Source organism: Pleurodeles waltl, chromosome 5, assembly GCF_031143425.1.
Source record: "Pleurodeles waltl isolate 20211129_DDA chromosome 5, aPleWal1.hap1.20221129, whole genome shotgun sequence".
Taxonomy (NCBI): Eukaryota; Metazoa; Chordata; class Amphibia; order Caudata; family Salamandridae; genus Pleurodeles; species Pleurodeles waltl.
In genome coordinates, this window is record NC_090444.1 from 1,860,724,002 (window position 1) to 1,860,738,663 (window position 14,662).

The 14,662-nt window shown below is 44.2% G+C and overlaps 1 protein-coding gene across 1 annotated transcript in view; it reads right to left on the reverse strand.

The window, feature by feature from the left end:
• LOC138296887 (solute carrier family 22 member 7-like) overlaps positions 1-14,662 on the reverse strand; it is a 214,846-nt gene that overhangs the window by 89,277 nt on the left and 110,907 nt on the right. The window contains exons 5-7 of the mRNA XM_069236382.1: positions 12,388-12,556; positions 11,695-11,796; positions 4,127-4,142 (exon numbers count right to left, since the gene is read on the reverse strand). Of these exons, the coding sequence (XP_069092483.1) occupies positions 4,127-4,142; positions 11,695-11,796; positions 12,388-12,556 (287 nt within the window). The remainder of the gene's footprint in view (positions 1-4,126; positions 4,143-11,694; positions 11,797-12,387; positions 12,557-14,662) is intronic.

Genomic DNA, 14,662 nt, shown 5'->3' on the forward strand with positions numbered 1-14,662 from the left:
CACACACCCTTTTAAAGCTCAAGATATGGTCATGGTGAGAAAAATAAAAGATGTTTCTCTTAGTTCTAGGTGGACTGGACCGCACCTCGTGCTCCTTGTGACATGGACGATGGTGAAGGTGCAGGGACGTCCTGACTGGATTCATAGCACTAGGTGTAGATCCGCTCCAACAACAACTGAGACAGTGGTGCCTGAAACAGATGAGCACCTGCAACCTGTGGAGCAGCGCAACATACCAGGAATGGGGGAGACAGACCAGACAATTCCTAAGAGCCACACTGAGAGCTCCTCATCAAGTGTCAGGTGACACCAACTGATGCAGTTGAGTGAAGCACACAACATATTCTTGAAGAATGATGATGATCACACCTGCAGAAAAATAGACTGAAAAGGACACCGAAGGGCAGGTCTGTGAAACCACCCCTGAACAAGAGAACTGGAGACCACGAGGAGAAGCAGAGGACAGCACGCTGTGTGTCATTGCCTTACTAACACTTAGAGAAAGTGTCTTAGAACTGAGTAACAAAAAGACTTCATATCTATGTCTGTAACACTTAGAAAAAAGAAAAAAGTACATCACACGGTGCAAATAATATTTTTTAGTACCTTAATTTTGTGTGTGCTACCGGTATTTAGACAACCAGCTGACCATCCCCTCATTGTAGTACATCGTAAAGTAGCTCAAGTCTTAGGTCTTGAAAATTGCTGGATGTGTAGGGAATTATCCAGAAACCCCAATGACCCCATTGGCTTACATGGGACACCTGTGCCTATACAGAATTATGCACAAGGAAAATGATGCCTTATACCAAATGTATCTTGGGACTGTGGAGAAGGAAGGACTGGATGGTACCCACGTTGTACCACACTGCCCAATATTCAAGCTGAATACCCAGTGACACCTACGAGAGAGAACAATGCAGAGGACAGTGCTTTCCCTCTATGTATAAAGCATCAAGTTTCAGGATGTAACGCAGCTTCCCGATACTTGGGATACCTCGCAAGGAGCAAGTGTCCTAACATATTAGAATTTGATGATACCACTGGTAATTGGAATATCAGGGAAAGACAGTTAATAAGTAGGATCAGGACAACTAAAGTCCAAGGGAAACAAGTTACCTACACTTTACATTACTGGAACATCACTATACGTGGAGAGACATCATTGATAACACCTGATGGTCTTCTATTTGAACCACTAATTGAGCAAGAAAATGATTATGCTAGTGCACCAAATATGATTTCTAAAATATTAGAATAACCTTTATGGTCAACTCGCTGCTCTTACATGGCACCGTGGGCAAATGTTACTCTTATAAATTCTGCATGGATTGATTAGAAATGGTGTGATCAATTTCAGAACTCTTACCCTGAGGGGGTAGGCCTTCCTCTCAGTAAATATCACACACTGGACAAACAGTTACAGGGCAGTATGTATTTCATTTGTGGAACTAGGCTTACAAGGTGCTTCCCAGCAATGGGAAGGCATGTGTGCTATTTCTCATCATATACCAAACTTTTCAGTTGTGCTGCATATTGCAGCCAATGAGCCATTACATTTGGAGAGTTTAACCTATAGGTATAAAAGAGATATACATACACCTATTGTGGAGGCTACACAAGATCTATTTTTTGAGCTAATGCATAAATTAATCCCTGGATATGGCGTATATGATTTGGAATTGGCCATTGTTAACATATCTGCTGAGCTAGCCATAGCATTCAGTGCCACAAGGGATGCACTTCAAGAGTTGCAGGTGAAAATAAATTCATTGGCTGCCATGACTATTCAACATAGAATTGCTCTTGACCTCCTGGCACTACAAAAAGGAGGACTGTGCATTTTATTGAATTCCTCTTGCTGTTATTTTTTAAATGAAAGTGGAAACATAGCACAGGATGTGGCTCAAATTAAGAAAGCAGTTAGACTATTTAATGGAGGAAAGAAAAGTACAGATTCTTATGATTGGTCCTGGTTGTGGTCGTGCTTACCAACAGGATGGTTCAAGAGCTTAGTTCTAGCACTATTTGGTGTCTTTATAAGTGGTACTTTCATGTTGTCTTCAGTGTTGTTGCTCCATGCTCCATCAAGTCTGTAGTAAGAGCATCCTTTCAATTTCTGCAGTTAAGGTTCTACCTCCTACAGAGCAGGAGCTAGCCCGCAGATATCTTAGAATACAACAAGCTGTAGAGGAAACACATACGGAAATGTTTGATTTAATGGCTATAGACCTATAACACATGAATGCATAAGGGTACTAGCATATCATTTTGTCTATGTTAGACTACTGATTATCTCATAGGTATATATCCAAAACTATGAAATGGTGTAATGCCATCCAAAGATATGTATTTTATTGATACATTGTTAGTTCTATGCTTCTACCATTTATATATAGAATTATATATAGAGAATTGGAACTAAAGTATGACATCTATGTGGTACATACATATGGATATATATATACCACAAAGATATCATACTTTAGTTCCAATTCTCTTCAGCAGTATCTAAATCCCACCAAGCTAGCCATTCTTGTCCCCGACCAAGCTGCTTGTTCAAGTGCTCATTCACAGAAGGGTTCCCCCCTTCACATTACTATTTCAGCACTGCCCCAAGGCTTCCTTGCTGACCTCTCTGACACCTACACCAGCTGTGCAAACAAACCTCTCCAAGCCATGTTAAGTTTAACTCTGTTTTACACATTAAGTTCATGAAGTCAGGCCATCCTACAAGCAAGGTCACAGCTTCCTTCTGCCTGCAATCAGTCCAGCTGTTGTCTGTTCACTTGTTTTGCCCACACTGTATTATTTATAATTTTACTCTGAGGTCTTGAAGTTTGTGTATATGCAGCATTTCCATTTTGTCTATGCTTGCCCATGTTTGGACTATGTCACATTTTGGCATTTTGCTGTGACAGGACTTTTAAATATATTAACTGCCTGAGCAGGCCTCTGATGGTTCAAGGCAGGCTTCAGGTAGCAAAGTAGTCTGTCCAGATACAGCAGTAGTCTAGCAGAGTGCACATCAGGTCGCAGTAGCAGGCAGTCCTCCGAGAGTCCTTCCACAGGTCCAGTAGTGAATTGAGGAGTGAGTCTGAAGGTCCTATTTGTATACCCTGGTACCCTTCTTCAAGAATGTGAGAGAAGCATCTGGCAAAATTCTTTGAAGTGCATAACATTTCCTGACTTCCCTGTCCTGGCTCCAGGGTGGCTGCAGTGACAATACAAGACTGTTAGGCTCTTTGTGTGAAGGCAGAGCACAGACTATCCAGGTGGAAGTGGGGCTGTGTTACCATCCTGCCATCAGATGGCCGATTGAAACACACCTAATCCCTCTATTGTGTGACTGTCTCGGAGCAATTCTCAAAATCTAACTGTCTACTACACCCAGTCACATGTCTCAAGACAGACTGCAGGCACAAAAGTGTTAAGGGCAGGAAAATACCATTTATCTAAAACTGGCATTTTCAAAATTGTAATACAAAATCTGACTTTATCATTATAGAGGATTTATTAGTACAATTTAATAAATATCCGACATGACATAGATACCGGGTCCCAATTAGAAATTGCAACTTATTAAAATTAATGAGGAATTCCAATGTTATCCTATGGGAGGGGTGGGCCTTAAAGTAGTGAAAAATGAATTTAGGAGTGTTTTACTACTAAGACACGTAAAGCTTAAAAGTACGTGTCCAACCTTTTAATTGCACAACACCTTGCCCAGGGGGTTACCTAGCACCTCCCTTAGTGGTGAACTACATGTAACAAAAAGAGAGTTTAAGGCTTAGCAAGGGGTTTAGTGCCAAGTCGGCATTTTAAAACTGAATTCAGGCTGAAGTGTCATGCCTGGGACATGTTTGAATGTACTATATAAGTGGGTGGCACAATAAGTGCTGCAGGTCCAGTGGTAGCAGTTTATTTACTGGCCCTGGGTATATGGTATACCACTGTACAAGGGACTTAACAGTAAATTAAATATGCCAGCTAGGTGTACGCCAATTAAATCATGTTTAGGGGAGTGAGCACAAGCACTTTAGCACTGGTTAGCAGTGGTGAAGTGCAGAGTCTTAAGGCCAACAAAATCAAATTTCAGCAAAAATTGGAGGAAAGTAGGAACAACGTTTGGAGAAAGGCCACTCTATTGCTTTCGAGTCTAACAATGACAATATTTTAATATGTTATGACTAATGATAATATTTAATAAAATGCATTAAATTGGAAATTTTGTCTTTCAAACAAGGCAAAATATGTTCTGTTTTTTTGAGGAAGGACAATAAGATTTACTAGGTCTTTAAGGATGGATCACAGTCCTCTGTGAGCCAGGTTTCAGTCAAAATATAAGTTTAAATTGGTGGCTAAGGTATTTATTAGGGCTCTATTGTTTTTAATGCCACACAAATATAGCACAGCTTTAGGTTTTTTGAGCTATGTTTTGGTCAGAAGATCTCCAAAGGGAACTAGGAGGGACAAGCAGGTCATTTAACTTCCCCTGCATGATGGTATTCTTAACTTCCCCAGGTTAGCACATGATTGCTTGCATAGAGCTTTAAAATCACTTCAGCCTAATCTATTGGAGTGTGATGTTTTGGAACTAAAAGTTTGCAGGCAGGAATTATCTTTCCATGGGGGTGGGGTCAGATGTATATAGTGGTGTGCTGTGAACTATGTTAAGATGCAGAGAAGTGTAGGTGGCTTTCCCTTGCTGTGCCACCAGCAGCAGCGCATTGGCTGCACCTATCCGTGCCACAGTCACCATTTTATGGCACCTGGAAGGCAGACCCATAGGGAGAGAGACACCCTCCAAGCAGAAATCGAAAATCAACTGGCGGAAGAAATGTCTAAAACAAAGACTAAATAAAAGATGGGAGCCAGGCAATCTTAGAATTCTGGCTACAAAGAAATGAAATGCAAGGCAAACTGAAATATTAAAAGAAAAAGGAGGTTCATCGGGCTCTAGGCACACCTAAGTTAGAGGTCTGTGTTAAAAGATAATACAAATTGGTTAGTTTTCTAATCTGGTAAAAGTTCAGTCCTCAATCTGTCTTTCCCTGGATAAGGTACAGATTATTTTTTTGTGATAAAGAACATTTTTATTGATTTGCAAAAAGAAAAAACAGTGATACATACAAATAACTAGGCACCAACGGGCACCTAATGGAGGTCAATCCCACTGTCCCAGACAACATATTCGAAGCGCAAGTTATGCAACACCATGGTGGAGTACCCTATGAGTGTCTCATTTCCGATAGGGGTAGAGGGAGGGGGTTCATACTGGCCCCTCCTGGTGTAGTGTCGTTCGGTAATGTAGGGAGGGTACCTGTTGCGGCCTCCCACTTCCCCCACACCCTGTTATATTTGTTTGGTCATCCTCTAGCCTCATAGACCAGTTTCTCACGATGCGCGCACCAATCCACCCCTCGTCTCCATTTAGTCAATGTTGATGCGCCTTTGGCTTTCCAGTCAGCCATTATATCCCTTTTAGCCACTAGGCATGCCACCCGTAGGAAGATTCGATCTGCCCTTCACATTCCATTGTCTCCCATGATTCCTAGCAGGAGAGGTAGGGGTGCCGCTTCTGTGTCTTCCTGTAAGACCCGGGAGATCTCCCGCATGACCGCCCTCCAGTAAATTGCTATAATCGGGCATGTCCATACCATATGGAAAAAATCAGTTTCAGGATTCATACATCGGGGGCAATCAGCTGTGGATCGAAGACCTGCTCTGTATAATTTGGAGGGTGTAACGTATGCCATGTGGAGGTAATAGGTCTGAATTACTCGGAACCGAGTTGCCATTGTTAGGGTTCGCGGGGCCATCAGTGCCTCGATCCAGTCCACCTCCTCCATGTGGCCCACCCATCCCTCCCATCTCTGGCGAAGCCCCTCCAGGGAGTTAGATGTGTTGGCAGTCACAGAACGATATATCTGGGAGAGACCTCCTCTGCCCAAGTTCCCCATCAGTGCTCTTGCCTCCATAGGGCCATATTCGGGTACGGTATCCCCTGCCTGGATGTGTATAAGGAGAGCCTGGCGGAGCTGGAGGTACTTATGGAATTGCGTCTTGTTTAATGAGAAGAGTCTCTGAAGATTCTCAAAGGATCGTATGTGTGTCTTGTCCCAGACGTCGCCCAGAGTGGAAATACCTATGTTATCCCATTTTTGAAATCCTTCCAGGCCCGCCACCTCCCTTAAGAGCTTTCCATGCCATAGCGGGGTCTGCTGGGTGAGGCACCCCCACCACTTCGACACCTTCTGGGCCCGCTGCCATCCCGTCAGTATCACCTTAGTCACATCTGGGACATCCCGGGAGATTGGGCCTCCATACAGGGCATCAAGGATCCGTGGGTAGCTTAACGTCTGGAGCTCCAGTCGGAACGCTGGGTCTGACCATCCACCCCCCATCCAATCATTGATCACGAGCACGTGCATCGCAAGGTGGTAGTAGTGGATGTTGGACATTCCCAGCCCCCATCGTAGACATCTCTCTGGCAGGTTTTGAGCGCCAGTCGAGGACGGGTGCCATTCCATATAAATTGGCGAGTTGTCGAGTCCATCTCTTTAAACCATCTCATGGGGATGGGATGTGGGAAATTCTGTAGTAGGTAGAGGAGTCTGGGGAGGATCATCATCTTATAAAGTGCAATTCTTCCGAGCAGGTTAAGGGGGAGGGGTCTCCACCGCTGGAGGTCATTTTTGATTCTTCCAGTTAGTGGTGTGATATTGAGTTCCCACGCTGATTCAGGGAGTAGAGAACGTGTATTCCCAGATATTTGAAGCTGTTTCTTCGCACTGGGATGTTTTGTTGCCATTCTATGCAGTGCCTGGAATGGTGGAGGGGGATCAATAGAGATTTATTGGGATTTAGAGTCAGCCCTGAGGCCTCCAAGAAGAGGCCCAGAATTTGTAGAACGCGGAGACCACTCCTGGCCGGATTGGAAATGTACAAAAGGACATCATCTGCGTATAATGCCACACGGTCCTCTGGGCAAGCAGGCCAAGCCCAACCCTCAAACAGAGGGTCCTCCCGCAGCAGCCTTGCCAGGGGCTCTATTATTAGCGCAAAGAGTAAAGGGGATAGTGAGCATCCTTGTCGGGTGCCGCGGCTAATGGGGAATGGGTCGGAGACCACCCCGTTCACCTGGACCCGGGCCGTCGGATTAGAGTAGAATAGCCTCACCAAGCCCCAAAATCTGGGTCCAAGTCCGTTCTTTTTAAGGACGTGCTCGAGGTAGGACCAGTCTACTGTGTCAAATGCTTTTTCAAAGTCGAGTAGAAGCAATGCCAGGGGGGTGTGAGACAAAATCTTATGGTGCGCCAATGCTAGATGTAGCCGCCTGATGCAGTGCCTAGTGCTACGGGTAGGCATAAAACCACATTGGTCGGGGTGTATCAGCGTGGGCATTACTTCTTTTAGTCTTGAGGCGAGGATTGAAGCAAGCACTTTGATTTCGGTATTCAGAAGTGAGATGGGCCGGGATGCCGAGCAATGTTGCGACGGGGGTTGGGTTTTAGGGATCACCACAATTGTGGCTTGGTCGATCCCAAGGGGAAGCGGCCCTCCCGTTCAGCCCCTTCATACATATTGAGCAAGTGAGGACCAAGGATATCACTGCATTTACTGTATAATTCTGCCGGGAAACCGTCGGTCCTGGGGTCTTGCCCGCTGCCAGGCTGGAAATTGCGCTGGCAATTTCCGTGAGGTTAATGGCTTCGTCCAACCTGCTCCTGTCCGCTTGGGAAACAATGGAAAGAGTTATGTCGTTTAGAAGGGGGGACTCTCTTTCAATAGTGGGTCGTGGGTGCTCCGCGTATAGGCACGCGTAGTAGGAGGCAAAGCATTGTGCTATTTCGAAGGGTGTTTTCGAAAGGGAGCCGGATTTCTCTATGATTTCAGGTATAATTCTATTAGCTAGAGGGCGGTTGGCCAGCCAATGTAAAAGCTTCCCGTTCTTGTCCCCCCATCCATACACTCGGGCGGTTAAGGTACAGATTAAAGACTGCGCCACTGCAGCTATTTTATGGCACATGCTGGACTGGCCCTTGGCAAAAGAGCAGTGGCGTAGTGAGGCTTAAAGGGCCCCCCTGCAAAGTATCTGAAGGAGGCCCCCTCCGCCCTGGACCCAGTCAGGGGCCTGCTGCTTGTGCAGAGTGTACTGTGCTGAGGGGGTGGCCTGTAGCCCGGGAGCTCCCCTGCACCCCAGGGGCTGTGGGAACCTTTGTTATGCCACTGCAAGAGAGACAAGGAAGCATGCTGCCTTGGCCCACTCTGGGGAGAAGTCATATAAAAATGGGCAAAGAAAAGCTACTGGCAAATGAAATGACTAAACCAAAAGAAGAAAATAAAAGATGGAGTTCAAGCAACCTCTGAATATAGGCTACCAGGAAATAAAAAGCAAAGCAAACTCAAATGTACAACCAACTTTTCTGAGCGGAGATATCCGCCAAGGTGGCAGAGAATCCGCATATGGTTAAGATTTTGTAGTAAATGTGAAGGGATATGGGAGAGTGGCTAGAAATGGGAAATACTTGAGGGGATAGGAAAATCTGAACAAGGGTTGAGGGAGGTATGCTAATACAAACATTAAGAGCAAGGCTATTGCTACCTCCACAAACTACACTTCTGAGGTTACTCCAGACATATAGCTGTAAGAAAAATGTGTACCAGCGTTAAAGTAAGTTAAGCATCATACATTGGCACTCACAGTTACTAAAACATAAGGTGACTCCCTAGATAAACTATTATTAAACTCATTAAATTATTTCGACATCTGAATATACATAGTATATCCTCAATATGGAAGGATATAACATATATCGGGAGAGAATACTGAGATTTATTTAAATTATTTCATGCTGCCTTTTTGGTTGGGCCTGTCCTCATACTACCGAGACAACACAGACGCTCTCCAAATGATCACTGATATCAATTGGGAACTCACCGTCTAACCAACCTAGACATGAATGAATCAATCAATCATATTTAAAGAGCATAAGTACGCACCCATAAGGGTCTCAAGGTGCTGAAGGGGTTGGTCCTCTGTGCTTCAGTCGAAGAGCCAGGTCTTTAGGTCCTTCCTGAATTGAGGCAACGATGGTGTCTGCTTGAGGTAAAGAGGCAAGGTGTTCCAGCTCTTTGCCGCAAGGTAGGCGAAGGATCTTTCTCCAGCCGAGGTCTTCCGTATGCGGGGTATGGTGGCTAGCGCCTCTTGAGCAAAGCAGGGAGGTCTGGCGGGGGAGTAGAAGGTGATGTGATGGTTAAGGTAGGAGGGTCCTAGGTCGTTGAGTGCCTTGTATGTGTGGATGAGGAGTTTGAAGTTGATCCTCTTCTCAACGGGGAGCCAGTGGAGGTCTCTTACATGTCTGGTGATGTGTTCACGGCAGGGGATGTCCAGGATGAGTCTGGCGGAGATGTTTTGGATGTGCTGTAGTTTCTTGTAGGAGATTCCTGTAGAATCTCCTGTACACTTGTATACAACATGAGCAGGGCCCACATGCAACATCTTTTTTAGGAGTAGGCCACTCACCATGTATGACTATATGGCCATGTTATAATGCAAACAATGGACTTTACTGCCATAATATTATCTTTATATTTGAAGTCCTATTTTTTAGTTAAATATCTGAGACCGCGATGCACACTAGCTTTGAGTCCAGTGATGATACAAATGTGTTGATAGACTGTGGGGTGAGTAGGTTTGTCATACAGCGCCATAGTTAGAACCTAATTAACATAGAAAATGTTTTTTTGGTTTGCTAATAACTTGACTCCGTTTGATGAATATTCATGAAACTTTAAAAAAAATGTGCATCCACCTGATCCCCTTCCATGAATGTTTTGTGGTGATCTGTCCCAAAATCCAATTTCCCCATACAATTTCCACAGGGCTTGATGAACAGTGCTACAGCCGACACCAATAAACAAGATTACATAAACTTTGACAGACAGCTAGATCTTTGCCCAGAAAGCAGGCTTTTCTTAATTTGGTGTAAATCTGTTCAGTAGTTTTTGAGAAATTAGGGTTCAAATTTTATGTGTATCTGAATGTTTGGATTCATAGGACTATTGCAAGCATACAACTTCAAATAATAGCGTGATCTGCTTGGCTGTGGGGATTTTTTTCCTGTTGGCCTCCTTGGTCCTGCAGGGGCTCACTCTCTGATTAGCTAGCCAGAACATAAAGAGAAATATCAAATTTTGAAAAAAAGGTTTTTTTGGGCACTCTGCGGTCCTGCTGGAGTACGATGGGACCAAGCGTAGGCCCCTTGACTTCTGTCCCACAGGAGTCAGCACAGCCTCATTGCATCAACGAGAGTCCCCCAGAATAGGGAAAACAACTTAAAAAGGGGGGCTTGATGTCTGTGCACAGCAAGGGGATTTGCGGGTGGCTGGGAGCATTCTGAACATTGCAATGGATTGTGTTTGGGGAGATACTGGCATTGTGTGGTAATTCTGTGGTGGGTGGGTTTAGGGTATGAGATATGGTGTGCATAGGATTTACATTGTGTGGAATGTTGCAATCTTGTGAGGTACTGTGGTTTTGTATGATGGCATGGAGGGAGATTGGTTGAGGGTAGTCTAAAAGGGGTGCAAAGACTGAGGCAGAGTTTGGGTAGTGGATTGTTGATGTGTTAATAAGAGCAACATGTGGGAGGAAGTATAGATAAGGGTCTGTCAGACTAGGAAAGCAAGGGAGATGGGAAGGCAGACAGCGCAGAGGGGGTAGGTGGAAGAGGTGAAAGTATACCAAGAGGGGACTCAGGTGGATCTGGACATGCTGTGAAGTGGTACAAACGGTGACTGTGAGTGTAAGAAGGGAGAGTGTGGTGGCCTGTTGAAGGCAGGAAAAAGAGTGTAGATCATGATTGAAGGAGAAGGTGTGGGGGCTAGGTGGGGACAGGGATGAGGAAGAAATAAATGAACAGTCAACAAATGTGATATGAAAGCGATGGGGGAGGAGAACACAAAGGTGGAATGACAGCATGTCGGGTGTTGCTGTGGGAGGGATAATGAAGCACTAATAGAGAACTCAGGTTGGGAGTAGGGGAAGAGAGTGGGTTGGAAGGAGTAGTTAAGCTGAGTGGCAGAGAGAAGATGAGCCATTTGGCATAGGAAAAAGTAAGTAAGGGTATGAGAGAGAAAAGACGGAGAGATAGTGTCAAAGGAGAGTAAATAGGTGATTGAAAGATGTGTTGGATGGAATAGATAGCGAGTGAAAGTGGCTGAGATTGGGTAATAAGGGTGGTAGGTATGGAGAGCATGGCTGAGTAAAAAGCTGAATGTGAGGAACGAGAATAGTTACGTTGGAAGAGCAGAAAGAAGAAATGATGAAAAGCCAGAAGGAGGGAAAGACGAGAGAGACAACAGAGTGTGGATGAGAAGGTGAAATGGGAGGTGAGGCAAAGGGAGAGGAGAACGAGAAGAGAGTGAAAAAAGAAAGAGGTAGAAAAGAGAGAGTGGGTGAGGGAAAAGAGCAGATGAGAGGGATTAGATAGAAACAAACAGGATGTGGGGGAGACAAAAAGCAACAAGTGGTGAGAACATAAATTGAGTGTAAGGGGAAGGATGTAAGAGGGAATGGCCCAATGCTGGGGTGTGTGACGGTACTGAGTTGAGTCTTTAACTTTCTTTGCATAATACCTGTGATGTGTTACTACATATCCTCTCACCTCAGTGTTGATCCTGGAGGACAAGTGTGCCTGACTGTTCATTGAAGAGCATCGAACCAAGAGTGTGTGAGCTTCCTTCACCTTGCCTTTAGTCAACAGCCACCTCGCAGACTCAGGAAGCCACCTGTGGGAAGAGACGACTGAGTCACAAATTATGTTTGTAAATATCTGTTTCACTTCTGATCTCACGGACCAGGAGATGGACGATGCATCAGGAGAAAGACATCAACAAGAGTTTAGTTTAAGAGGACACAGAATATATTTATCAGAATCTCTAAAGAAAGGTAGTACTGATGGATAGGGACAATCATCATGGGGAGACAATGCTGGCACTGATTGGTAGGAAACAGGGAAAACATTGAACCAACTTTCAAAGGCAGACTAGTTTTGAGGGCTAATTTTAAACTATCAGAAAACGTGTCAGGGACTATTTGAGGACTTGGAGATGTGGCTGTATTTCCATAAGGGTGTAAGGGTTACAACTGGAGTAAACAACACTATATGTAAGATAATAGCACATAGACATATAGGAGAACAGATTCAGACCACGATCAGGATACATTGGCAGGGCTCTGTCTGGGACCCCACTGTTAAAATGTGATAAAGGAAAGAGGTAGAGCAAGGGCAATCATGAATTGAGATCCACTAGTAGAGCCATGCATGGGGTCAGACTATTGGATAGCATAGTGACTGCCATGAATTCCTCTCTACTCACCATATGCTGATAATGATAAAAACATAAGGGGACATGGCAGCAATGAGAAGCCACCGCCAGTCCCGGATCAGGTACGCCACCAGGGACAGGAGCATAATTCCAATAGGCCAAAATATGCTGCTCATGCACCAGGCCTTGAACCGGTGCTTCACCTCCACCCATTCCACAGCTGCAAGACAAAACACACTGATTAGATCTGGTTTTTGATTTGCGGTTGATCATATTCCCAGCCCCCATCTGTGTTGAAGCTGGTTTGGTCATTGTGTTCTTCTTTTAGCCCATAATCTACTAAACTCTTATGTCATGCAGCACACAACACAATGCAAACTCTGGTAACAGCTTACTTTGGAAACTATTCCTAAACCACATTTGTTGCCAGTTGTAGGTTCTCGCTTACTTCCATTAGAACTGAAGCAATACAACCCAATTACTGGCCTGGTTAGAGGAGACAAGGATTATCTCTTACTCCACTAGGGTTAGACAAACAGCTGATTGTTTATTGGCTGGCCATGGTTCCCCTACTGTTTATTTATAGAACTATCAAAAGTCTTTGATGGCCATCAGGAGTCATGCTTGTTCTATCTGCCTCAACATCAAGTGGAAAAATGGGTACACAAGAGCCCACAGTTCTCAAATAGGATCCCTCCACTCAGTAATGCGCGTTGTTCTCTAGAGATTGCAGATGTGAGTAGAGAACGACTGGTGCAGCCTTTCCATGGCTGTAGGGCAATGGATGTGAGAGCTCGCATATGTATTTAGGGTCTAAGAAATTCTATTATTCGTTAAAGTGTGTGACTATCCACTTCAAGGAATAAACATAACCCTTGAGAATGTAAACCCTCAAAGTCACTAAATTATCCAGAGCTCAACTCCCTGGTAGCTATGGTATGATGCAGACAGGTTTAACTTAGGGCAACGTGTACAGCAGTTATGCAGTGCAAAACAGTAATAAAGTCAAAAGGCAAAGCAATAAAAATCCCAAACTGAATTGAAAAAAATAGAGTAAAAGTGAATTAACAAAATGGCAGAAAAATGACAAACCTCCAATTAGGGGAACCACAGACATCTATTTTTTTAAGATTTAAGTAGAAATAGTGCCAAAAGCACAAGGCACCAATGATAGTCAGTGGTTGCAGTAGACTGAGACCTAAGCACAATTTGAGACTGATCACGATGGAGCACAGTTGGATGCATCAACCAGATTCGTCTTGGTCAAATATTTTATCTTCTGACTTAATGCCCAATGTATTTGTTGGTGTTAAGCATACTCAGTCGCAACACTGATAGAGTATGCTTATCACCAACATGTTGTTCTGTTTGCCAAATTTAGATGCAGGCGTCCCTTTGATTTAATCACAGTGAGGTCTACCTCCGTGAGAAGCAGGCCTATAATTCCATCCACCGAATTCAGGTTGGAGGAATTAGAGGTCAGTTTTAACTGCCTGTCACCACCAGGAAAATCCCTGTTGTTAAGGGGCAGTGAAAACTGCTAAATGCTTCCCTAACCATGGGAGATAGCCCCCATGGCCAGGGGGGACATTGTTTTTTTTTTTTTTAATTTGCGAAACTTTGGAGTTTTATTTTTGAAAATAAAAAAATAAAAAAAATGGAAGTTTGAGGCACTCCTCCGTCATATTAACAGAGCGTCTGTGAAACTTAATGCATGGCCAGGAACCGCTGTAATGGTGGTTCCTGGAAATGCTAGATACGTCTGCTGGCTAAATGGACATATCTAAATACAGAGGGCGGAGAACCCTCAGCATGACGAGCATTAAGCACTCAGCTATTTTGACGGATAATACGCCATCACCAATATATATAACAGGCCCTAACATGATGATATTGACAGTAGATCCCAGCCTCCTTAAAGCAAATCTTACCATCTCATTTCTACACTATGGTCAATGAATGTCCCTCCCTATTTCAGACTTTCATGAACATCCTTCACTTAGCAGTCGGTTGCTAGACACCGATCTCAAGTGGCTTGTTCCTAGGAAAATGGTTAAAAGCAGCGGTCTTCATCCTGAACTATGACTTCCTGGAGGAAAACATCATACTTTAAGGAAAGTTATTTTAGCCTTGAAGAGCCAATGGCTCTGCTCTGAATTCCATATTTCAACCTCAGATCACTGCAAAGCTGGAAATCCTAAGGGAGCTAGATTTCTGCCACTGCCTCCGAGCAGTCAACCAGTGGCTGCTGAAAAAACACCTTAAAATTAAGTCATCAAAAATAGAGATCCTAGCATTCAGTGATTACAACTACCATGCTAAGATC